Here is a 27,206-nt window from a genome sequence, read left to right as displayed (position 1 = left end):
ATACGTCAGAAACGCCTGGGCAGAGGAATGCACCCATCCTCTCTGGCTGACACGCTGCTTTGACACGACACTGGAAGCTGAAATTGTGAATATCCCGCCCCTCATTGGCTCTCAGCTGAGATCAACAACGGGTCGCTCTCCGCAAGCTGGTGGTGCTGAAATCTCGCCTCGCTTTGATAACAATGTAACGGCAATGAAACACTTCACTGTGGAACCCAATAAACACCACCAAAATGGACGATGATTTGTTCCAGTTAAGACAACTCCCGTGAGTATACTCAACAATATATGTATATATATAAAAATAGACTTAATTTCTAATTTGATCGTAGCTGGGCCAATTTGCTAAACCGAACCAACAGACACAGCCTTTCTTAGCACACATTTTCATGATCGTTTGATTCGCAGCTGTTGGTTGACAGAATGATCTCTTGTATCTATCTTTCCCTTGTATCTCAAGGTCTTTTTTACTGGTAGTGACAGTGTGCATATTTGTAAAATGGTTCATTCACATCATTGCCTACTGTATATGAAGCTACTACTGTGCCAACGTCATTCGTCATGTCTTTATTTTGATCATCCATGAGTTGCACCAGTTTGTTAGCATGGATTGGTTAACATTTAATATATTACACAACATGTATCAAATTTAAAATAATAATAAAACAATTCCCCTAATATTTCTGCTCGGCAATAGCCAACGCATTTAGCCTACCAATTACTGTAGGTATAGCTAGATGTATAGAGGCTGCCTATTACTCATTATTTAGTAGCAACAAATATGACCATGATTTAGAATATCCATACTACAATTTCATCTGTTGTGCATGATAATCTATTATGTTAATGTATGTTTATTGCCAAAAAGATTAACATGCTTTTCACTGAGTGAGTTTAGGGAAAGCCTTTAGTTTAGCTGGTCAAACAGAGATGTCCACACCTGGCTGTCACTATCAATTTCCAACTAAGTTCTTATTGAGACTCTCCTTTTTAATGTGTAATAAAATAAAGGCATAACATGCTCTTTATAATTGTTCCTATGCTAGAAACGCAGTGACTTGGCAGTAGGCCTGGTTACTACCTAACTGAAAACTGGAATTGTGCAATAAGTGACTGTGGCTGCAAACCTTGAGTTCTAATGCTCAGAACTGCCTTTCTCCCCAGTGTGAACCCCCAAATAATATTTCCTAACAGGATACATACTGTATATCTTAAAGCTATTACATGAGAGGAGAGGATGCTTGAGGCAATTAGGCCACATTGCAACTTTCTTGCAGAAAGTGTCAAGCCACCAACACAAAAGGTTTACAGAATCTGTCTATTGTGCAATGACCTTCTCCAAATCTATATATGGGATAAATGTGGGATTGTTCTGTACAGAACTGAAAGAAACTGAAGTACAGTAAACAAGGCATGTTGATTTCTAGGCTCCTCATTGGGCCACCAGCTGTATTTCTTCTGCCCTTGGCAAATCTGTGTAGTAATTACAGTGATTAAGACATCACTGGTTCTCCTTCTCACCCTTTGTCTCAGAGGTGCATACATCCCTGAAAGCAATTGATGTCGAAAAGTCCCCTGGCCCTGATGCTCTAGGCCCCTGTCTACTACAATTAGCTGTGGACAGTATTGCTCCCCCTTTAACATGCATCTTTAACCTCACCCTAGAATGTAATGAAATCCCCAAGTTGTGGAAATCAGCATTTGTCCTACCTCTTTTGAAAGGAGGTGATCCCACTCTACTGAATAACTTTAAGCCCATATCTAAATAGTTTGTTCTGGCAAAGGTATTGGAGTCCATAGTCAACATTTAAGGTTTTTAATGATATTCACTGTGCCCTGGATAAGAAGCTACATTGTGTATCTGAATTCATAGACTTGACACTGTGGACCATACTGTCTTGGTGTAGAGATTGAAGTGTATGGGGATACTGGTCATGCTCGGGAGTGGTTTGTGAACTACTGGTCAATTCAAACCCATTGTGTTAAGGCAGATGGTTGTAAGTCATACACCGTAGAGTTGTGCTCGGATGTGCATCAAGGATACATTTTTGGTCCCCTTTTGTTTATTATCTATATCAACATATTGGGACATATTGAAACAGCTGATGTACATTTTTATGCGGATGACACTGTTCTCTAGTCAAGTGGCATCAGTTTGACTTTGGCTTTTGAAAGATCTCAAACAGCTTTTAACATCATTCAACAGAATCTGTACGATTTGAAGCTTGTTCTTAATTATTCTAAAACAAAATGTATGATATTTTCCAATACTAAACACTCTGAAAACCATGTAATTACTACTTTTGAAGGACATTCTGTAGAGCAAGTAAAAACGTACAGATATCTGGGAGTTTGGGTGGATGAGAAGTTGAGCTTCACCATCCATGTAGAGAACCTTGTCAAGAAACTTAAGCTACAGTGAGGGAAAAAAGTATTTGATCCCCTGCTGATTTTGTACGTTTGCCCACTGACAAAGAAATTATCAGTCTATAATTTTAATGGTAGGTTTATTTGAACAGTGAGAGACAGAATAAAAACAAAAAAATCCAGAATAACGCATGTCAAAAATGTTATAAATTGATTTGCATTTTAATGAGGGAAATAAGTATTTGACCCCCTCTCAATCAGAAAGATTTCTGGCTCCCAGGTGTCTTTTATACAGGTAACGAGCTGAGATTAGGAGCACACTCTTAAAGGCAGTGCTCCTAATCTCAGCTTGTTACCTGTATAAAAGACACCTGTCCACAGAAGCAATCAATCAATCAGACTCCAAACTCTCCACCATGGCCAAGACCAAAGAGCTCGCCAAGGATGTCAGGGACAAGATTGTAGACCTACACAAGGCTTTTTTTCGGTATTATTTTGTTGTTATTCTGTCTCTCACTGTTCAAATAAACCTACAATTAAAATTATAGACTGATCATGTCTTTGTCAGTGGGCAAACGTACAAAATCAGCAGGGGATAAAATACTTTTTTCCCTCACTGTACGTATTGGGTTTTATTACCGACACAAAGCTTGTTTTTCCTTTGCCGCCAGAAAATTGTGGATTCGTTGTACTTTTCTCTCTCTGTTGGACTATGGTGATACTATTTACATTGAGGGAAAAAAAGTATTTGATCCCCTGCTGATTTTGTACATTTGCAACACTCTTAAAGGGAGTGCTCCTAATCTCAGCTTGTTACCTGTATAAAATACACCTGTCCACAGAAGCAATCAATCAATCAGATTCTAAACTCTCCACCATGGCCAAGACCAAAGAGCTCTCCAAGGATGTCAGGGACAAGATTGTAGACCTACACAAGGCTGGAATGGGCTACAAGACCATCGCCAAGCAGCTTGGTGAGAAGGTGACAACAGTTGTTGCGATTATTCGCAAATGGAAGAAACACAAAATAACTGTCAATCTCCCTCGGCCTGGGGCTCCATGCAAGATCTCACCTCGTGGAGTTGCAATGATCATGAGAACAGTGAGGAATCAGCCCAGAACTACACGGGAGGATCTTGTCAATGATCTCAAGGCAGCTGGGACCATAGTCACCAAGAAAACAATTGGTAACACACTACGCCGTGAAGGACTGAAATCCTGCTGCGCCCGCAAGGTCCCCCTGCTCAAGAAAGCACATATACAGGGCCTTCTGAAGTTTGCCAATGAACATCTGAATGATTCAGAGGAGTACTGGGTGAAAGTGTTGTGGTCAGATGAGACCAAAATCGAGCTCTTTGGCATCAACTCAACTCGCTGTGTTTGGAGGAGGAGGAATGCTGCCTATGACCCCAAGAACACCATCCCCACCGTCAAACATGGAGGTGGAAACATTATGCTTTGGGGGTGTTTTTCTGGTAAGGGGACAGGACAACTTCACCACATCAAATGGACGATGGACGGGGCCATGTACCGTCAAATCTTGGGTGAGAACCTCCTTCCCTCAGCCAGGGCATTGAAAATGGGTAGTGGATGGGTATTCCAGCATGACAATGACCCAAAACACACGGCCAAGGCAACAAAGGAGTGGCTCAAGAAGAAGCACATTAAGGTCCTGGAGTGGCCTAGCCAGTCTCCAGACCTTAATCCCATAGAAAATCTGTGGAGGGAGCTGAAGGTTCGAGTTGCCAAACGTCAGCCTCGAAACCTTAATGACTTGGAGAAGATCTGCAAAGAGGAGTGGGACAAAATCCCTCCTGAGATGTGTGCAAACCTGGTGGCCAACTACAAGAAACGTCTGACCTCTGTTATTCTGTCTCTCACTGTTCAAATAAACCTACCATTAAAATTATAGACTGATCATGTCTTTGTCAGTGGGCAAACGTACAAAATCAGCAGGGGATCAAATACTTTTTTCCCTCACTGTATGTGCACGCCTCAAGCTCTACACTGAAGGCTCTTGACTCTGTGCATTATGCAGCCCTTTGTTTTGTCACCAATCAGAGACATCTGACTCAATTGTGATCTCTACAGTGCTGTCAGGTGGACATCACCAGCAACACGCAGGCTCAAACACTGGTACATTCGTATTTATAAGGCCATTTTATCTATCCTCTCTTCTAGCTCAAAATGAAAACACATAGAGTGCCTTGCAAAAGTATTCATCCCCCTTGGCGTTTTTCCTATCTTGTTGCATTACATCCTGTAATTTAAATGGATTTTTATTTGGATTTCATGTAATGGACATACACAAAATAGTCCAAATTGGTGAAGTGAAATTAAAAAATAACTTTTTTCAAAATATTCTAAAAAATAAATAACGGAAAAGGGGTGCGTGCATATGTATTCACCCCCTTTGCTATGAAGCCCCTAAATAAGATCTGGTGCAACCAATTAGCTTCAGAAGTCACATAATTAGTTAAATAAAGTCCACCTGTGTGCAATCTAAGTGTCACATGATCTGTCACATGATCTCAGTATATATACACCTGTTCTGAAAGGCCCCAGAGTCTGCAACACCACTAAGCAAGGGGCACCACCAAGCAAGCTGCACCATGAAGACCAAGGAGCTCTCCAAACAGGTCAGGGACAAAGTTGTGGAGAAGTATAGATCAGGGTTGGGTTATAAAAAAATATCAGAAACTTTCAACATCCCACAGAGCACCACTAAATCCATTATTAAAAAATGGAAAGAATATGGCACCACAACAAACCTGCCAAGAGAGGGCCGCCCACCAAAACACACGGACCAGGCAAGGAGGGCATTAATCAGAGAGGCAACAAAGAGACCAAAGATATCCCTGAAGGAGCTGCAAAGCTCCACAGCGGAGATTGGAATATCTGTCCATAGGACCACTTTAAGCTGTACACTCCACAGAGCTGGGCTTTTTGGAAGAGTGGCCAGAAAAAAAGCCATTGCTTAAAGAAAAAATAAGCAAACAGGTTTGGTGTTCGCCAAAAGGCATGTGGGAGACTCCCCAAACATATGGAAGAAGGTACTCTGGTCAGATGAGACTAAAATTGAGCTTTTTGGCCATCAAGGAAAACGCTATGTCTGGCGCAAACCCAACACCTCTCATCACCCTGAGAACACCATCCCCACAGTGAAGCATGGTGGTGGCAGCATCATGCTGTGGGGATGTTTTTCATCAGCAGGGACTGGGAAACTAGTCAGAATTGAAGGAATAATGGATGGCGCTAAATACAGGCAAATTCTTGAGGGAAACCTGTTTCAGTATTCCAGAGATTTGAGACTGGGACGGAGGTTCACCTTCCAGCAGGACAATGACCCTAAGCATACTGCTAAAGCAACACTCGAGTGGTTTAAGGGGAAAAATGTAAATGTCTTGGAATGGCCTAGTCAAAGCCCAGACGCTCAAGTTTTCTGTTTTTTTGTCTTATTTCTTGTTTGTTTCACAAAACAAATATTTTGCATCTTCAAAGTGGTAGGCATATTGTGTAAATCAAATGATACAAACACCCCAAAAATCTATTTTAATTCCAGGTTGTAAGGCAACAAAATAGGAAAAATGCCAAGGGGGGTGAATACTTTCGCAAGCCACTGTACAACCTCATATCTCAATCTTGTTTTATGCTAACAGTACCGAAAATTAGAACTGAGCATGGAAAAAGGTCCTTTCATTACTCAGCCCCCTGGTCTTAGAATTCCCTCCAAGCCAAGCTAAAACTCCAGGACCTGGTGTCCCTTGAGGAGTTCAAAGGAGAAATAGATGAACAGGTTGTTGAGACATGTAGTTGTTTCTAGTTGTCACCCGATGTCACTAGTTTGCGTTGCCTTATGTAAGGAAGCATGTTGTGTTACTTCACATACACCACACACATGCCTGCACGCACACACACACATTCACTGTCTTTTGCCTCTTGCCGTCATTGTAAATATAGAATTTGTTCTTAATTGACTTGCCTGGTTAAATTAAAAAAACGGTCTGCCTCCATGTTCCTTTTACAATGTTCCACCCTCTATCAGCAATCTGTTATTTTACAATATGAGGAGTTTATAAGCTCCACGTACAGATAACATACAGGTGTTTTAATCATTTGAGAATTAATATTTTTCCTAAAATCCAATCTATTTGCCGTCTACACACAATTATTAGGTGTCACACAAGTTTGTCAGTTGTGAACAGCAGTGCGTAACTTCCCTCCATTTCCTTGACACATCTCACCCTCTGATGGATTTCACCACCCATTCACAAAGCACAGACAGCACATAGGAACAGCTTATATCACCTAGGCAACAGCCTCTCATTCTCGCTTCATTCAGCTCAGTGTTGGCACAAACTGTTTCCTTACAGTAGACTGGCAACTGATCAAAGTTGATCTTCCTGGCTTTCTCTCTTGCAGTGTGGTCAAGTTCCGTCGCACGGGTGATAGCACACGCTCTGAGGATGAGAGCGGGGTCAGAGAGCAGGAGGTCCAGATTGATGGGAGGCAGGTTTATATGGAGTCTGTGGCACTTCAGGATGGCGCACCAGTACCCCGGGAGTTTGCCAATCCAACTGATGGTATGACTGGGTCCCTCCTCAGCCTCCACTCTGACTTTCCCATCCAAACTCATAATAACTCCCATATGCATGGAACCACCTTCCCCCTCTCTCTTTCCACCTACCCCCTCCCTGCCTGGGGACCACTGGGCTCTTATAAGTGGCTTTATCTGTTATGAGATTGACTACAGATACTAATTTTGTACACATTTATTTTAGTAACTTGTAATCCATACTTGCAAGTCATCATCTGTATTTTATGTGATTTCCTACTTGAGTTGTTATAGAATTTATTGTTAATTGGTTACACCTCTCATTCTCCCCAGACACTTTCATGGTGGAGGATGCTGTGGAGGCCATTGGCTTTGGGAAGTTCCAGTGGAAACTCTCCATCCTCACTGGTCTGTCCTGGGTGAGCAGCCACGCTTTAGACAGGGCTGGTCTGGTCAGAGAGGAAAACATAACAGTTTCATAACATGTTGAATATGTTCTGTATTACAAACCTGTACATGTGGATTGAATGTACTGTATATGAGCAGAATTCACTGTGTCTTCATTGATTCCTTCCGCACCGGTCCTTATGGCTGTTGTTTGTTCAGATGGCTGATGCTATGGAGATGATGATCCTGAGCATCCTGGCTCCACAGCTGCACTGTGAATGGAGGCTGCCAAGCCTGTGGGTGGCGCTACTCACTTCGGTAATGCCTGACTCATACTTAGATTGAATACAAGTAATACTAAATTATTACTAGATTGGTGGGCTAACAGTAGTTGTTGAGAAGTTCGTGGTGATTGTATGGACTAGTAGTGGTAGTGATGAGTGTAATAGCAGTAGCTGTTGATGTTAATGCAGTCTTACAGTGTCTCTTGTCACTTTTCATTACTGATAAAGCCTCTACATATAGTGATATCTATTCCCTCTGTTTCTTTTACTCCAGGCGGTGTTCATTGGAATGATGATCAGCTCGTCCATATGGGGGAACATATCCGACAAGTATGGCAGAAAAACAGTAAGTTCAATGACTGGGTTTATTATGGGGGAGGTTATGACTTTCACAACAGGACAGACACAGCTATATCGATTAATAATTTCACATCAGTTATGTGTTTGACAGGCTTTCATGAGACATCAGTTTTATATCAACTTTTTGGGAAGAAATGGGAAATGGGGAGATCCATGACAGTGTGATGCGTGGTAGAGATAGTTAGGGTATTTTGCTGTCAGTGACAGAGCTCACAGCTGTGGATGTGGGTGTGTACACAGGGTCTGAAGATGAGTGTGGCGTGGACCATGTTCTATGGTGTCCTGAGCGCCTTTGCCCCCGTCTATGGCTGGATACTCTTCCTCCGTGCCCTGGTGGGCTTTGGCATCGGAGGAGCACCACAGTCGTACGTGTCCCTTCTCTCTGGGATCATAGCAATAGCTACAGTATATACTCTAGTAGGTCATAGTAAAGGATTGGGTTATGTTATCTACCCAGTTATAAGTAGGCAACTTATAACTGGGTAGATAAGATAACCCTGCTAGGCTGCTCCCCACATGGACATTTTATCCCCCCAAAAAAAAAACAGACAAATACCCTGCCCACACCCCAATGGTCATTTATATTTCTCATTGTCATGTATATATTATTATTTTCATTTTCATTGTATTGCTTCATTCACACCTGCACTGCTGGAGCCCGGAGCTTAAGAATTTAACTGTATACTGCAACTACATCTGTGCAGGTGACTAAATACAAAATAAAATATCTAAATCTAGAAGTGGCATAATAGTGACATGTCCTTCTCCCTTCAGGGTGACACTGTATGCAGAGTTTCTCCCCATGAGGTCCAGAGCCACCTGCATCTTGCTGATAGAGGTATGGCTTACCCTTTACTATCCTATATACTGTATATAGTTCCACCTTCTGTCTGTGGCCTGTCCAACCCAATTCCTTTCCCCTACCCTTCTGTCTATCTGTCTACAAACTCTGCTGTCCTGTGAGATCCACTTTCAACTCTGTCAAGTCCTTCATTGATTTGAGACATTAGCAGGTCGGTGTGGTGCTCATTGATCCACTTGTTTGTGAGTGATCCTCTTGATGCCAGGTTTGTGGCCCCTCAGGAGCAGGATAGGTCTCCACTCTTAGCTGGATCAATGAAGCTGCTTCAATGTGCCAGGGAACTCATCATGCCAACCTTCTCCTGTACCTATTGCTGTGCCCCTGCAGATATTCTGGGCGCTGGGCACTGTGTTTGAGGTGCTGCTGGCCATCGTGGTGATGCCCACTCTGGGCTGGCGATGGCTGCTCGGCCTCTCTACCATTCCGCTCTTCATCTTTGCTATCCTCTCTTTTGTGAGTATGACAGTAACAGCTACTACCAATTCACTTAAATTCAGTTTTTCTACAATATTAAACGACTGACCCTTTGGTTTTGGAAACAGTGGCTGCCAGAGAGTGCCCGCTACGACGTGTTGACAGGGAACCAGGAGAAAGCGCTGAACACCCTGAAGCGCATCGCCAAGGAGAACGGAGTCCCCATGCCCCTGGGGAAACTCGTCGCTGCAAGACAGGTACAGCCTGCCCTGCCAAGAACACACACATGGTATTTTGGGGTATTTTATTAGGATCCCCATTAGCTGTTGCAAAAGCATCAGCTACTTTTTCTGGGGTCCACACAAAACATGAAACATGACATAATACAGAACATTAATAGACAACAGCTCAAGGACAGAACTACATAATTTATATATATATATTTTTTACAAAAGGCACGTAGCCTACATATCAATACATACACACAAACTATCTAGGTCAAATAGGGGAGAGGCGTTGCTTTATCTGTTTTTTGAAACCAGGTTTGCTGTTCACTTGAGCAATATGAGATGGAACGGAGTTCCATGCAATAATGGGTCTATATAATACTGTACGCTTTCTTGAATTTGTTCTGGATTTGGGGACTGTGAAAAGACCCCTGGTGGTATGTCTGCTGGGGTAAGTGTGTGTGTCAGAGCTGTGTGTAAGTTGACTATGCAAACAATTTGGGATTTTCAACACATTCATGTTTCTTTTTATTATTATATATATATTTTTGTCATTTAGCTGACGCTCTTATCCAGAGCGACTTACATGAGCAATTAGGGTTAAGTGCCTTACTCAAGGGCACATCAACAGATTTTTCCCCTAGTCGGCTCGGGGATTAGAACCAGCGACCTTTCGGTTACTGGCACAACACTCTTAACCACTAAGCTACCTGCCGCCCTTATAAAAAGAGGAAGTGATGCAGTCAGTCTCTCCTCAACTCTTAACCAAGAGAGATTGGCATGCATAGTATTTATATCAGCCCTCTGATTACAATGAAGAGCAAGACGTGCCGCTCTGTTCTGGGCCAGCTGCAGCTTAATTAGGTATTTCCTTGCAGCACTCGAACCACACGGCTGGACAATAATCAAGATAAGACAAAACTAGAGCCTGCAGGACTTGCTTTTTGGAGTGTGGTGTCAAAAAGCAGAGCATCTCTTTATTATGGACAGACCTCTCCCCATCTTTACAACCATTGAATCTATTTGTTTTGACCATGACAGTTTACAATCTAAGGTAACGCCAAGTAATTTAGTCTTCTCAACTTACATTTACATTTACATTTACGTCATTTAGCAGACGCTCTTATCCAGAGTGACTTACAAATAGGGGCATTCACCTTATAGTCAGTGGGATAACCACTTTACAATGTTTTTTTTTTTTTTGGGGGAGGGGTTGGAGTAAAGGGGGGGTAGAAGGATTACTTTATCCTATCCCAGGTATTCCTTAAAGAGGTGGGGTTTCAAATGTCTCCGGAAGGTGGTGAGTGACTCCGCTGTCCTGGCGTCGTGAGGGAGCTTGTTCCACCATTGGGGTGCCAGAGCAGCGAACAGTTTTGACTGGGCTGAGCGGGAACTATGCTTCCGCAGAGGTAGGGGAGCCAGCAGGCCAGAGGTGGATGAACGCAGTGCCCTCGTTTGGGTGTAGGGACTGATCAGAGCCTGAAGGTACGGAGGTGCCGTTCCCCTCACAGCTCCGTAGGCAAGCACCATGGTCTTGTAGCAGATGCGAGCTTCAACTGGAAGCCAGTGGAGTGAGCGGAGGAGCGGGGTGACGTGAGAGAACTTGGGAAGGTTGAACACCAGACGGGCTGCGGCATTCTGGATGAGTTGTAGGGGGTTTAATGGCACAGGCAGGGAGCCCAGCCAACAGCGAGTTGCAGTAATCCAGACGGGAGATGACAAGTGCCTGGATTAGGACCTGTGCCGCTTCCTGTGTAAGGCAGGGTCGTACTCTCCGAATGTTGTAGAGCATGAACCTACAGGATCGGGTCACCGCCTTGATGTTAGCGGAGAACGACAGGGTGTTGTCCAGGGTCACGCCAAGGCTCTTCGCACTCTGGGAGGAGGACACAACGGAGTTGTCAACCGTGATGGCGAGATCATGGAACGGGCAGTCCTTCCCCGGGAGGAAGAGCAGCTCTGTCTTGCCGAGGTTCAGCTTGAGGTGGTGAACCGTCATCCACACTGATATGTCTGCCAGACATGCAGAGATGCGATTCGCCACCTGGTTATCAGAAGGGGGAAAGGAGAAGATTAGTTGTGTGTCATCTGCGTAGCAATGATAGGAGAGGCCATGTGAGGATATGACAGAGCCAAGTGACATGGTGTATAGCGAGAATAGGAGAGGGCCTAGAACTGAGCCCTGGGGGACACCAGTGGTGAGAGCACGTGGTGCGGAGACAGCTTCTCGCCACGCCACTTGGTAGGAGCGACCGGTCAGGTAGGACGCAATCCAAGAGTGAGCCGCGCCGGAGATGCCCAGCTCGCAGAGGGTGGAGAGGAGGATCTGATGGTTCACAGTATCAAAGGCAGCAGACAGGTCTAGAAGGACAAGAGCAGAGGAGAGAGAGTTAGCTTTAGCAGTGCGGAGAGCCTCTGTGACACAGAGAAGAGCAGTCTCAGTTGAATGACCAGTCTTGAAACCTGACTGGTTTGGATCAAGAAGGTCATTCTGAGAGAGATAGCAAGAGAGTTGGCTAAAGACGGCACGCTCAATAGTTTTGGAGAGAAAATAAAGAAGGGATACTGGTCTGTAGTTGTTGACATCGGAGGGATCGAGTGTTGGTTTTTTGAGAAGGGGTGCAACTCTCGCTCTCTTGAAGACGGAAGGGACATAGCCAGCGGTCAAGGATGAGTTGATCAGCAAGGTGAGGTTAGGGAGAAGGTCACCGGAGATGGTCTGGAGAAGAGAGGAGGGGATAGGGTCAAGCGGGCAGGTTGTTGGGCGGCCTGCCGTCACAAGTCGCAAGATTTTATCTGGAGAGAGAGGGAGAAAGAAGTCAAAGCATAGGGTAGGGCAGTGTGAGCAGGACCAGCAGTGTCATTTGACTTAACAAACGAGGATCGGATGTCGTCAACCTTCTTTTCAAAATGGTTGACGAAGTCATCCACAGAGAGGGAGGAGGGGGGGGATTCAGCAGGGAGGAGAATGTGGCAAAGAGCTTCCTAGGGTTAGAGGCGGATGCTTGGAATTTAGAGTGGTAGAAAGTGGCCTTAGCAGCAGGAACAGATGAAGAAAATGTAGAGAGGAGGGAGTGAAAAGATGCCAGGTCTGCAGGGAGTCTAGTTTTCTTCCATTTCCGCTCAGCTGCCCGGAGCTCTGTTCTGTGAGCTCGCAATGAGTCATCAAGACACGGAGCTGGAGGGGAGGACCGAGCCGGCCGGGAGGATAGGGGACATAGAGAGTCAAAGGATGCAGAAAGGGAGGAGAGGAGGGTTGAGGAGGCAGAATCAGGAGATTGGAGGGAGAAGGATTGAGCAGAGGGAAGAGATGATAGGATGGAAGAGGAAAGAGTAGCGGGAGAGAGAGAGCGAAGGTTGCGACGGCGCATTACCATCTGTGTAGGGGCAGAGTGAGTAGTGTTGGAGGAGAGGGAGAGAGAAAAGGATACAAAGTAATGGTCGGAGACTTGGAGGGGAGTTGTAGTGAGATTAGTAGAAGAACAGCATCTAGTAAAGATGAGGTCAAGCGTATTGCCTGCCTTGTGAGTAGGGATAAACGGTGAGAGGGTGAGGTCAAAAGAGGAGAGGAGTGGAAAGAAGGAGGCAGAGAGAAATGAGTCAAATGTAGACATAGGGAGGTTGAAATCCCCCAGAACTGTGAGGGGTGAGCCATCCTCAGGAAAGGAACTTATCAAGGCGTCAAGCTCATTGATGAACTCTCCAAGGGAACCTGGAGGGCGATAGATGACAAGGATATTAAGCTTAAATGGGCTAGTGACTGTGACAGCATGGAATTCAAATGAGGAGATAGACAGATGGGTCAGGGGAAAAATTGAGAATGTCCACTTGGGAGAGATGAGGATTCCTGTGCCACCACCCCGCTGACCAGATGCTCTCGGGGTATGCGAGAACACATGGTCAGACGAGGAGAGAGCAGCAGGAGTAGCAGTGTTTTCAGTAGTAATCCATGTTTCCGTCAGCGCCAAGAAGTCGAGGGACTGGAGGGTAGCATAGGCTGGGATGAAGTCTGCCTTGTTGGCAGCAGAACGGCAGTTCCAGAGGCTGCCTGAGACCTGGAACTCCACGTGGGTCGTGCGTGCAGGGACCACCAGGTTAGAGAGGCAGCAGCCACGCGGTGTGAGGTGTTTGTGTAGCCTGTGCGGAGAGGAGAGAACAGGGATAGGCAGAGGCATAGTTGACAGGCTGCAGCAGATGGCTACAATAATGCAGAGGAGATCGGAATAAAATGAACTAAACATCTGGGAAAGGAGAGAGCGGGGCCTCCCTCACCACAACTCCCAAATATAACTCTCCCAACTTCCACCTCAGAAACTATAATTGTTGTAAACTACAGCGGTTCAATGTTTTCTAGGAATAGACTAACCTAGTTTATTCAGCTAGCTAACTAGGTGCAGTATTATTCCGTGAAAAACGTCCGGGCACCTCGTCATAAGACGCCACAGCCAGCTAGCATGCCGGTCTCCAACAGCAGGGTTTAGCGCCAATACTCAGCCACAACAACCACCAGTGTATCAACACGCAAGCAGATCGTTCGTGTCCGTGTCTAACGTTGTGGGTTAGTCCCGACAGCTTGAGCGAGTCCGTCGTCAACTTATTCAGCCAGTTAGTTAGCTAGAATAGTTAGCAAACTAGCTAGCCATTGCTTTCAGACAAAGAAGAACCCCTCCTTTCACGGCACGAACACACAGAGAGAGCCAAACTAACGTTAACTAGTCACCCATGTCCCGAATTCCTTGAGCGACTCGGGCTATCAATATGTAAAAAACAAAACACAAGTGTAGGTTATGACTTACCCCTAGCAGCTACTGTTAGCTAGCCAAGTGCAAAACTAGCCACTGAATTGACTCAGCCAGTTCGCGTCTGTTCGCTCGGTCGTTCCAGCTATTGTTTACAAGTAGCTATCCAGGTTGCAACAAGCTTGCTAATTTTCAAGCACAGTAGCCACTTGCTACCTAACGTTAACGGTTCAGACAATGAGGTTAGAAAACAGCTGAATGGTAGGCAATTATTGTATGTAATTATTGTAGGCAGCCAGCTGGCGTAATTACAGGCACTCTCAGGCGTGAAACAACTATACCGTTGCTAATAGCTACTCGCCAGCTAGTCCAGGTGGTGAGTTAGCTAGCTAGCTAGCTTTGTGCTACACCCGGCACCGCCGAATACAATACTAACCTACAATAATTACATACAATAACTACCTACAACAACCCACGATACCTACCTACAATACCTAACTACAATCTAAATACATAGTTTAAGCCTTACTCGACAAAGCCCAAGCTATTTATAAAGCCAAACTTACCCGACCACAAGTGAAGGGTTAAAACACACCTCCAAACCTCGTTCAACAGTCACAAGATTCATTACCAGATTCAGCTGAGGTCTAGAAGTTAAGTAATGATTTGTACCAAATACAATGTTCTTAGTTTTAGAGATGTTCAGGACCAGTTTATTACTGGTCACCCATTCCAAAACAGACTGCAACTCTTTGTTAAGTTACTTCATAAGCTGTGGTTGCTGATGCGTACAGTTGAAGTCGGAAGATTACATACACCTTAGCCAAATACATTTAAACTCAGTTTTTCACAATTCCTGACATTTAATCCTAGTAAAAATTCCCTGTCTTAGGTCAGTTAGGATCACCACTTTATTTTAAGAATGTGAAATGTCAGAATAATAGTAGAGATAATTATTTATTTCAGCTTTTATTTCTTTCATCACATTCCCAGTGGGTCAGAAGTTTACATACACTCAATTAGTATTTGGTAGCATTGCCTTTGAATTATTTAACTTGGGTCAAACGTTTCGGGTAGCCTTCCACAAGCTTCCCACAATAAGTTGGGTGAATCTTGGCCCATTCCTCCTGACAGAGCTGGTGTAACTGAGTCAGGTTTGTAGGCCTCTTTGCTCGCACACACTTTTTCAGTTCTGCCCACACATTTTCTATAGGATTGAAGTCAAGGCTTTGTGATGGCCACTCCAATACCTTGACTTTGTTGTCCTTAAGCCATTTTGCCACAACTTTGGAAGTATGCTAGGGGTCATTGTCCATTTGGAAGACCCATTTGCGACCAAGCTTTAACTTCCTGACTGATGTCTTGAGATGTTGCTTCAATATATCCACATAATTTTCCTTCCTCATGATGCCATCTATTTTGTGAAGTGCACCAGTCCCTCCTGCAGCAAAGCACCCCCACAGCATGATGCTGCCACTGCTTCACGGTTGGGATGGTGTTCTTCGGCTTGCAAGCCTTCCCCTTTTTCCTCCAAACATAACGATGGTCATTATTGTCACGTTCGTGGAGCAGCTGACCGGAGTGGAGCAGATGACCGGAGCTGGACTTGGCACCGGTGGAGCGGACTGCTCTAGCACTGGAGTGGAGCAGCTGACCGGAGCTGGACTTGACACCGGTGGAGCGGACTGCTCTGACCCTGGACTGGACCGTACCGGGCTGGGGACATGCACCACTAGTCTGGTGCGAGGAGCAGCCACGGGCCGTACTGGGCTGGGGACACGCACCACTGGTTTGGTTCGAGGAGCAGGTACGGGGCGCACCGGGCTGGCGACACGCACCACTGGTTTGGTGCGAGGAGCAGGTACAGGCCGTACAGGACTGGAGACAAGCACCACTGGTTTGGTGCGAGGAGCAGGTACGGACCGTACCAGGCTGGGGACACGCACCACTGGTTTGGTGCGAGGAGCAGGAACAACCCGTCCTGGCTGATGCTCATTTTAGCCCGGCAAGAGTGGGGCGCGGGCACCAAGCGCAGCGGGCTGTGAATGCGCACAGGAGATACAGTGCGTATCACAGCATAACAGGGTACCTGTATGGTCCCACGCTCCTTAACATGAGTGCGGGGAGTTGGCTCTACTCTGAAACCTGGCTCCGCCAGCCTCTGCTCTAAGGACTGCGTTCTCCTTTTCTCTAGGGTTAATTCCTCTCTCAGCTCCTCCTGTTTCTTAGCCAGCTCCTCTCTCCGTGCATCCACTGACTCCTTCTCCCTGTGGGCCTCCTGCAGCGCCTCCTTCTGAATGGAGAGCTCCTGCTCCCTCTTCTCTATCAGCCCCCTCCTGCTGCTTCGCCCACCACCCTGTGTGCCCCCCCCCAAAAAAAAATGTGGGGGCTGCCTCTCGGGCTTCCTTAGCGGTCGACACCGTCGCCGTCGCCGTTGATTCTCTCTTGCAGCCTCCGTCTGCTCCCAAGGAAGGCGATCCATACCTGCCTGGATCTCCTCCCACGTCCATGATCCTTTTCCGTCTAATATCTCCTCCCAAGTCCATGATGTCTGCTCCTCCTGTTCACGCTGCTTGGTCCGTTGGTGGTGGGATCTTCTGTCACGTTTGTTGAGTAAAGGATTGGACCAAGGTGCAGCGTCGTATGCGTACATAGTCGTGATTTTATTTTTTGTATGTTTTATAATTTTTTGTTTGTATTTTTTTTTGGGGGGGATGGATCAGCTTAATATTGCAGATAGATTGTATCTTCTATCAATGTAATTGTCTGCATCACTTCCAATCCCCCATGTTTTATATATATATATACTCCCCTTTATTACTTTTCAACCCCGCCATCCTTTCCCTACTTGGAGTAAATTAGTGAACAACAATGCCCAGGCCTCTACTTCCGGTCTATACCTATTATCTACACCTTATGGACAGAGTTAATTTTACAATAATTCTATTATATATACAGTGGGGAAAAAATGATTTAGTCAGCCACCAATTGTGCAAGTTCTCCCACTTAAAAAGATGAGAGAGGCCTGTAATTTTCATCATAGGTACACATCAACTATGACAGACAAATTGAGAAAAAAAAATCCAGAAAATCACATTGTAGGATTTTTAATGAATTTATTTGCAAATTATGGTGGAAAATAAGTATTTGGTCACCTACAAACAAGCAAGATTTCTGGCTCTCACAGACCTGTAACTTCTTCTTTAAGAGGCTCCTCTGTCCTCCACTCATTACCTGTATTAATGGCACCTGTTTGAACTTGTTATCAGTTTAAAAGACACCTGTCCACAACCTCAAACAGTCACACTCCAAACTCCACTATGGCCAAGACCAAAGAGCTGTCAAAGGACACCAGAAACAAAATTGTAGACCTGCACCAGGCTGGGAAGACTGAATCTGCAATAGGTAAGCAGCTTGGTTTGAAGAAATCAACTGTGGGAGCAATTATTAGGAAATGGAAGACATACAAGACCACTGATAATCTCCCTCGATCTGACGCTCCACGCAAGATTTCACCCCGTGGGGTCAAAATGATCACAAGAACGGTGAGCAGAAATCCCAGAACCACACGGGGGGACCTAGTGAATGACCTGCAGAGAGCTGGGACCAAAGTAACAAAGCCTACCATCAGTAACACACTACGCCACCAAGGACTAAAATCCTGCAGTGCCAGACGTGTCCCCCTGCTTAAGCCAGTACATGTCCAGGCCCGTCTGAAGTTTGCTAGAGTGCATTTGGATGATCCAGAAGAGGATTGGGAGAATGTCATATGGTCAGATGAAACCAAAATATAACTTTTTGGTAAAAACTCAACTCGTCGTGTTTGGAGGACAAAGAATGCTGAGTTGCATCCAAAGAACACCATACCTACTGTGAAGCATGGGGGTGGAAACATCATGCTTTGGGGCTGTTTTTCTGCAAAGGGACCAGGACGACTGATCCGTGTAAAGGAAAGAATGAATGGGGCCATGTATCGTGAGATTTTGAGTGAAAACCTCCTTCCATCAGCAAGGGCATTGAAGATGAAATGTGGCTGGGTCTTTCAGCATGACAATGATCCCAAACACACCGCCCGAGCAACGAAGGAGTGGCTTCGTAAGAAGCATTTCAAGGTCCTGGAGTGGCCTAGCCAGTCTCCAGATCTCAACCCCATAGAAAATCTTTGGAGGGAGTTGAAAGTCTGTGTTGCCCAGCGACAGCCCCAAAACATCACTGCTCTAGAGGAGATCTGCATGGAGGAATGGGCCAAAATACCAGCAACAGTGTGTGAAAACTTTGTGAAGACTTACAGAAAACGTTTGACCTGTGTCATTGCCAACGAAGGGTATATAACAAAGTATTGAGAAACTTTTGTTATTGACCAAATACTTATTTTCCACCATAATTTGCAAATAAATTCATTAAAAATCCTACAATGTGATTTTCTGGATTTTTTTTCCTCATTTTGTCTTTCATAGTTGACGTGTACCTATGATGAAAATTACAGGCCTCTCTCATCTTGCACAATTGGTAGCTGACTAAATACTTTTTTTCCCCACTGTATATATTTTTTTGCTCCTGAACTTCTTCTACTCTCAACCTCTCCGATCATTTTCATGATGTCCATCCGGTTTGCTTCTATATGCCATATCTTTCTAACTGTCCTCTTTCCCAAAAGCTCCCAACATACAACCTATATACTTATTATGGACACAGTATGCTTACATTATTAGCTATCTTTGTTATTATTTGTTGTTATTTGTTATTAGTCCCATCCTTCAACTCTATTCAATACCTCCCATCTATCTCTTAACACCATCCATATAGGATTTCTATTTGCCATATATATTTCAACCGTACTGTGATGTTTTACAAAAGTTCTGAACCTTTCTATTCTCATTGCTTCTACAGATTGTGAATTAAAAATAAACATTTTTGCTAAAAGTATTATTATATTATTGATTGATTGACTATGACTTTTCAGATCACCCAGTAATGCTATCTGCAAGGTTAGCTCCAGGTAAATATTGCAATCCTTTAGCCATTCCTGGACCTGTGTCCAAAAACAAGCTACAAATGGACAGAACCAAAACAAAACTGAATAAAGGGAAAAAGGCCTTTCTTGAACATTGAGTGAGACAATCTTACTAATTTGCTTGAGAACCAGTTCGGATTTAAGTATAACTTTTGTATGACTGAAGCTTTTAGTGATAGGTCTAATGCTTTAATATTTAATAATTTTTGTCCTCTGAATTCATATTCATTATATAAATATGCCCTTTTAATTTTGTCTGGCTTGCTGTTCCAAATAAAATTGAATATTTTTTTCTCATATAATTTAAAAAACTGTTCGCTAGGCGTAGGCAAGACCATAAGCAAATAGGTAAACTGGGATAATACTAAAGAGTTAATCAGGGTGATTTTTCCACAAATTGACAGGTATTTTCCTTTCCATGGTAGTAAGATCTTATCTATTTTTGCTAACTTTCTTTTAAAATTTATTGAAGTGAGATCATTTATTTCCTTTGGGATATGTATTCCGAGTATATCCACATCACCATCAGACCATTTTATTGGTAAATTACATGGTAATGTAAAATTTTTATTTTTTAGTGATCCAATACATAATATAGTACATTTGTCATAATTTGGTTGTAATCCAGAGAGGTTAGAAAATGTATCTAGATCCTCTATGAGGCTGTGGAGGGATTCTAGTTGTGGATTTAAAAGAAAACATGAATCATCAGCGTACAATGACACCTTTGTTTTTAAGCCCTGTATTTCTAATCCTCTGATATTATTATTGGATCTGATTTTAATAGCTAACATCTCGATGGCCACAATAAATAGATATGCCGATAGTGGACAACCTTGTTTCACTCCTCTTGACAGTTTAAAACTTTCTGAGAAATAGCCATTATTTACTATTTTACACCTAGGGTTACTATACATGATTTTGACCCATTTTATAAGAGATTCTCCAAAATTGAAATGCTCCAGGCATTTATATATAAACCCCAGTCGAACTTTATCAAATGCCTTTTCGAAGTCTGCTATGAATAGCAGGCCTGGTTTCCCATATTTTCCATAGTGTTCTATTGTTTCCAATACTTGCCTTATATTATGTGGTCCTCTGTAGCTCAGCTGGTAGAGCACGGCGCTTGAAATGCCAAGGTAGTGGGTTCTATCCCCGGGACCAACCATACACAAAAAAAATTATGCACGCATGACTGTAAGTCGCTTTGGATAAAAGCGTCTGCTAAATGGCATATTATTATTATTATTATTATTATCTCCAATGTATCTTCCATGTAAAAAACCTGTCTGATTAGAATGAATAATATCCAACAATACCTTTTTAATTCTATGCGCTATACATTTTGCTAGGATTTTTGCATCACAACACTGAAGTGTAAGGGGCCTCCAATTTTACTGTGGATATAGATACTTTTGTACCTGTTTCCTCCAGCATCTTCACAAGGTCCTTTGCTGTTGTTCTGGGATTGATTTGCACTTTTCGCACCAAAGTACGTTCATCTCTAGGAGACAGAACGCGTCTCCTTCCTGAATGGTATGACAGCTACGTGGTCCCATGGTGTTTATACTTGCGTACTATTGTTTGTACAGATGAACGTGGTACCTTCAGGCGTTTGGAAATTGCTCCCAAGGATGAACCAGACTTGTGGAGGTCTTAACATTTTTTCTGAGGTCTTGGCTGATTTCTTTTGATTTTCCCATGATGTCAAACAAAGAGGCACTGAGTTTGAAGGTAGGCCTTGAAATACATCCACAGGTACACCTCCAATTGACTCAAATGATGTCAATTAGCCTATCAGAAGCTTCTAAAGCCATGACATCATTTTCTGGAATTTTCCAAGCTGTTTAAAGGCACAGTCAACTTAGTGTATGTAAACTTCTGACCCACTGGAATTGTGATACAGTGAATTATAAGTGAAATAATCTGTCTGTAAACAATTGTTGGAAAAATTACTTGTGTCAATCACAAAGTAGATGTCCTAACCGACTTGCCAAACTATAGTTTGTTAAGATGAAATTTGTGGAGTGGTTGAAAAATGAGTTTTAATGACTCCAACCTAAGTGTATGTAAACTTCAGATTTCAACTGTATATGGTTGATTCATCAGCAAACATGGACACACATGCTTTGTTTAATGCCAGTGGCAGGTGATTGGTAAAATAGAAAAGAGTAGAGGGCCTAGAGAGCTGCCCTGCGGTACACCAAACTTTAGAGAAACTTCCATTACAGAAAACCCTTAGAGTTCTATTAGATAGATAGCTCTGAATCCACGATATGGCAGAGGTTGAAAAGCCATAACACATACCTTTTTTCAACAACAGGTTATGGTCAATAATATCAAAGGCTGCACTGAAATCTAACAGTACAGCTCCCACAATCTTATTTTTTTATCAATTTCTTTCAACCAATCATCAGTCATTTGTGTCAGTGCAGTACATATTGAGTGCCCTTCTCTATAAGCATACTGAAAGTCTGTTTTTAATTTGTTTACAGAGAAATAGCATTGTATTTGGTCAAACACCATTTTTTCCAACAGTTTGCTAAGAGCTGGCAGCAAGCTTATAGGTTTGCTGTTAGAACCAGTAAAGGCCGCTTTACCACTCTTGGGTAGCGGAATTACTTTGGCTTCCCTCCAGGCCTGAGGACAAAGACTTTCCTCTAGGCTCAGATTAAAGATATGACAGATAGGAGTGGCTATAGAGTCAGCTACCCTCCTTAGCTTTCCATCTAAGTTTCTATTATTGATCGATAACCATAATTTGTCCACCTCTCCCACACTAACTTTACAAAATTCAAACTTTCAATGCTTTTCTTTCATTATTTGTTTTTTTATGCATGAATACGATGGCTCACTGTACGTTGTTGGCATTTCCTGCCTAATTTGCCCACTTTGCCAACGAAGTAATCGTTAAAATAATTGGCAACATCAAATGGTTTTGTGATGAATAAGCCATCTGATTCAATGAAAGATGGAGTTGAATTTGTCTTTCTGACCATAATTTCATTTAAAGTATTCAGAAGTTTTTTTCCCATCATTCTTTATATAATTGATCTTGGCTTCATAATACAGTTTCTTCTTCTTTTTGTTGAGTTTAGTCACATAATTTCTCAATTTGCAGTAAGTCAGCCAGTCAATGTGCAGCCAGACTTATTAGCCACTCCTTTTGCCCCATCTCTTTCAACCATACAGTTTTTCAATTCCTCATCAATCCATGGAGCCTTAACAGTTCTAACAGTCAGTTTCTTAACAGGTGCATGTTTATCAATAATTGGAAGAAGCAATTTCATAAATTCATCAAGTGCAGCATCTGGATGGTCCTTATTAATCACATCAGACCAACAAATATTTGTAACATCATCCACATAAGAGTCACAGCAAAATCTTTTGTATGATCTCTTATACACTATTTTAGGGCAAGCTTTTGGAACTTTGGCTTTTCTGGATATAGCCAGAGTTTTAAAGATCCTTCACCTGTGATAGAGAGACACCACTGTCCTCAACGGTACTCCCGCCGGCTTTGGTCTTTGTCAAATCAAATCATGGTAGCTAGCAACGTAGGTTCGGCTGTTACTCCTCGCAGTTCCAGACAGGGCAGGTCACATGTAATGCAAATAGGGCATACTAAAATGGTTTTAGTTTGTTTTGTTTCAGTAGTTTATCTGTCATGTTGCTTTTCTTGACTGTTTTTCAATCAGGAGGACCGTGGGAAGATCCAGGATCTTTTCTCACCGCATTTTCGCTGGACCACAATTCTGCTGTGGTTTATTTGGTAAATAACTTCAACCCTTTTAACAAAGAAAAACTTTTTATTTCTAAATACAGGTAATTAAAAGTTAGTACATCACATCTGATGACTAATTTCCACTTTCCTACATCTCTAAAACATAACCAGTACTGCTCTGTTACATACTTTGATTAAATGTCTTCATAAGAGTTGCATCTTTAATTAACCCAGTTTTCCTTATGGGAATCCTTAGATTGACTGAGCACTGTGTTTTATCTGTCTCAGGTTCTCTAATGCATTTGCCTACTATGGCCTGGTCCTGCTCACCACTGAGCTCTTCCAGGAGGGGGGCGCCTGTGGGGGTGAGTCACTGCTCCTCTCCTCTGACATCATTAGCAACATTCACACAAACACTCTCAAGGACAGCATTAATCTGCTGAGGCCAAACAATCTTATTCATCAGTTAATTCTTAGCGTAATGGGAGAACAAAACAGGCAAAGGTAATTTCCGACATACAATTAACATGTCATCTTGACAATTAAAAACAGGATATTTGAGTCATACTTCAACCAAGAATAGCTCCTGTTGACCTCAGGTTACATTAGCATATACACTGAGTGTATAAAACATTAGGAAAACCTTCCTAATATTGAGTTGCACCCCCTTTTGATCTCAGAACAGCCTCAATTCCTCAAGGCATGGACTCTACAAGGTGCCGAAAGTGTGCCACAGGGATGCTGGCCCTTATTGACTCCAATGCTTCCCACAGTTCTCAAGTTGTCTGGATGTCCTTTGGGTGGTGGACCATTCTTGATACACATGGGAAACTGTTGAGTGTGAAAAACCCAGCAGCGTTGCAGTTCTTGACACACTCAAACCGGTGTGCCTGGCACCTACTACCATACCCCGTTCAAAGGCACTTAAATATTTGGTCTTGTCCATTCACCCTCTGAATGGCACAATCCATGTCTCAATTGTCTCAAGGCTTAACATTCCTTCTTTAACCTGTCTCCCCCCCTTCATCTACACTGATTGAAGTGGATTTAACAAGTGACATCAATAAGGGATCATAGCTTTCACCTGGATTCACCTGGTCAGTCTATGTCATGGACAGAGCAGTTGTTTCTAATGTTTTTTACGCTCACTGTAAGTCTCAAGGCCATTTCAGGATCTTGTGATTCTGGAGGTCTGTAGTGAGTACCGGTGCATCATGTGTTTCTTGTGTTATGTCTCCCTCTAGAGTCAAAAGCTAGTAAGAGGGAGCCCAGATGTAGCCTGGAGTGTAAATACCTGACCTCAGACGACTACAAGGATCTGCTGTGGACCACCCTGTCTGAATTCCCAGGTATACTTCTTCAACCTCAACTCAGTCAGAATATTGCTAAACACAATGATTGCTGTATGGGGAGCAGTGTACTGTGAAGTAAAGTAGGTTGTAAATTGTTCTGATCCATAAGAAAGACTAGTTGAATATCTGAATAGATTGGTTGATGTATTAATGTTGGGCAGGCCTGCTGGTGACTCTGTGGGCCATCGATCGGCTGGGAAGGAGGAAGACCATGGCACTGTGTTTCTTTGTCTTCTCTCTCTGCCTTGTTCCACTCTACGCTTGTGTAGGGAGGTAAGACCATCCATTACAGAGTTATTACCACTAGTATTAGTAATGTACTAATCTCAAGTGTAACATGACAAACATCACACTGTGGTGGGTCCACAACTGACAACACAGTAACAGTGTTGTTGTTAACGGTGTTGTTGTGGTTATTATTAACAGTGTTGTTGTTAACGGTGTTGTTGTTGTTATTACCAGTGTGCTTGTTAACAGTGTTGTTGTTGTTGTTATTAACAAAGTTGTTAACGGTGCTGTTGTTATTGTTATTAACAGTGTTGTTGTTATTACCAGTGTTGTTGTTAACAGTGTTGTTGTTGTTGTTGTTATTAACAGTGTTGTTGTCTCTGCTCCAGGACCTGGCTGACAGTATTAATATTCATCGCCAGGGCCTTCATCGCAGGAGGTTTCCAGGCTGCTTATGTCTACACCCCTGAGGTGAGGTGATCGGCCATGGAACCACATGTACTCCATGGCTACATTATCAACTCTATAGAATGTCAGCTCTTACTCTAAAAACAAAGCTGACTTGGCCTTGATTACAGGTATGGATGTGGCCAAACACTACTTTGATATCTAACCAGATCAAACACTAGCTCTGCCTCTTCCTCTGTTATTGTATAACTATGTCTTGAGGTAATGTATGGCTTAAAGATTATACTAAATTTCAGACATCAGCTTTCTGTTCAGTTGTATTTCTTTGATAGGTTTGTGACTAAACGAAGGACTAGTTCTTTGCTTCGTACTCTTCTTCCCCATTGGTTTCTAATAAGTGTCAATATGGTACAAACTAAATCATACTGTAAATGCAAATAAGGCGTGAAATGGACATTCCCCTTTGTGTAAACCACTTGACGTGTCTGTCCTGAATGTTTATGAATTATGTATTCCTATGGTGTTCTCCTGACTCCTTAGGTATATCCAACAGCAACCAGAGCATTAGGTCTGGGCACTAGTAGTGGAATGGCCAGAGTGGGAGCCCTCATCACACCCTTTGTTGCACAGGTAAAATGTTTTATTTTATTTTTTATGTTACCACAACCAATATAAAGTATATTTTCTTTGTACTTAATGTGTACTGAAAGAAAGTCACACCTTCACAGAGAGACACAGCCTACTGCAAAGGGGCTGGTGATACTGTTTTCATTTCTCCTCCCTGTCCTGCAGGTGATGTTGGAGTCTTCTGTGTACCTGACTCTGTCAGTGTACAGCATCTGCTGCCTGCTGGCTGCCATCGCCTCCTGTGCTCTGCCCATTGAGACGACTGGCCGGGGCCTCCAGGAGTCCAGCCACCGTGAGTGGGGCCAGGAGATGATGGGCCGGGCCCATGCCAACAGCTCTGGGGGCATCCCACACTCCGACTCTGGGTCCCAGGAGGACTGAACACAGGCAAGGAGGTGGTGGAGGAGGGAGGCTGGAGTGGAAGAGAGGGGCAATGAAGGAGAAGGAAGCTAGGCAAGCAACCCTTGTTCATTCTCAACTCAAATGTGTTGTATATAGGAACCACAGTGGCTTGAGAGAGCCTGCCAGCAAAATGTTATTCAAAAACATTTCTCTCTGATTTTAATCTTCGACCACTACCATGATTTTTGCTAATGTACGATAACCACACTGAGTGAGACAGGGCTCAATGGAGTATTCAGAGTGTACACTGGATGGTGGCAGGGAGAAAAACCTTTCAGGGTGGGATTGTCATTCTTCCAGCTCAGTATTTGAATTTTACAGTCATATTGTGAGTGAGAAGAACAGCGAGAGTGATGGTAAAAGAGAGTGATAGAGGACATTGATATGTTGCATTGTTTCCTCTAAGAGATCATAAAAGCAATGGTCCTACTCAGGTCCTACTACTCAGTTTTGAATGAGAGATAAATTGAGGACTTTTGATTAATGAAAGGGCAGCTGCTTTGAACATCCCCAAAAGTCCATTATCTTGTGCAAAGCTATAATGAAAATAATGACATGTAACAAATTGCTATCTAATGTTACCGTAATTACCCACTTAACATAATCAAATCTGTACATATTGGGTTGTCTGTAGGTCCCCATCACCACGGTAACCATCAGCCAAATCTCAGTTACACTTCAGTTTAAAAACATATAAGTGAGGCAATCATAAAGTCTCTCTGTGCAGCTGGCATAAGCATTCATTAGCGCTCATATTCTAGTCTGTCTTAATGTTATGTCTCACAGTGACTATGGTTTATGTAAATTAGGGAAATTGCAGATGGGTACTGATGAAAGTTCATGCCAGGTGTTACAATGCTTATATATGCATGTTGAAGGCTTTATATGCCATGAAACTGAAGTGCTACTGAAATCTTTGAACCGTACTATACTTTCACCTCTTATTCACCCAAAGTTGTCAGTCTGGTACAGTAGTAATTATTCTACATGGGTGAAATCATTCAAAGCAAACATAATCACATGTTTTTTCAGGGTACACCCCATGCCTGGCTGTGAATACTAAACATCATGTTAATCTGAATTCACATATTAAACACAGAACACTCAACAATAATGATAACAGACACAAAAATGTATTGGACTGGCACAGCTTTTGCTTACTGGGCAAAAGTCATCTCTGTATATACTGTACCAATACCTGGTTTGGTTGTTGTTGTTTGTTGGTGAGGTGGTGCGGGGATGGACTTTGTCCCGTT

At 43.2% G+C, this 27,206-nt stretch overlaps 1 protein-coding gene across 1 annotated transcript; it reads left to right on the top strand.

Moving 5' to 3' along the window:
* The first annotated feature begins 96 nt into the window (after positions 1-96).
* LOC121573986 (synaptic vesicle 2-related protein) lies at positions 97-27,124 on the top strand. The gene is made up of 16 exons (XM_041886429.2): positions 97-268; positions 6,790-6,950; positions 7,256-7,341; positions 7,529-7,627; positions 7,868-7,939; positions 8,194-8,318; positions 8,728-8,791; positions 9,143-9,268; positions 9,358-9,486; positions 22,908-22,981; positions 23,222-23,298; positions 24,178-24,282; positions 24,447-24,558; positions 24,903-24,984; positions 25,462-25,551; positions 25,714-27,124. Exons 1-16 carry the CDS (start codon positions 234-236, stop codon positions 25,927-25,929), a joined length of 1,653 nt encoding a protein of 550 aa, XP_041742363.1. The 5' UTR covers positions 97-233; the 3' UTR covers positions 25,930-27,124.
* Positions 27,125-27,206: the final 82 nt, after the last annotated feature.

Source organism: Coregonus clupeaformis, chromosome 18 (genome assembly GCF_020615455.1).
Source record: "Coregonus clupeaformis isolate EN_2021a chromosome 18, ASM2061545v1, whole genome shotgun sequence".
Taxonomy (NCBI): Eukaryota; Metazoa; Chordata; class Actinopteri; order Salmoniformes; family Salmonidae; genus Coregonus; species Coregonus clupeaformis.
The sequence above is the reverse complement of the archived record's forward strand: the minus strand, read 5'-3'. Positions and strand labels throughout refer to the sequence as shown.

Excerpts from the sequence above, each read along its gene's own strand:
- LOC121573986 (XM_041886429.2), top strand. The coding sequence starts at position 234 with ATGGACGATGATTTGTTCCAGTTAAGACAACTCCC. Across the intron at positions 7,342-7,528 it reads TCCTCACTGGTCTGTCCTGG|ATGGCTGATGCTATGGAGAT; the intron begins GTGAGCAGCCAC and ends TTGTTTGTTCAG. Across the intron at positions 25,552-25,713 it reads TCACACCCTTTGTTGCACAG|GTGATGTTGGAGTCTTCTGT; the intron begins GTAAAATGTTTT and ends CCTGTCCTGCAG.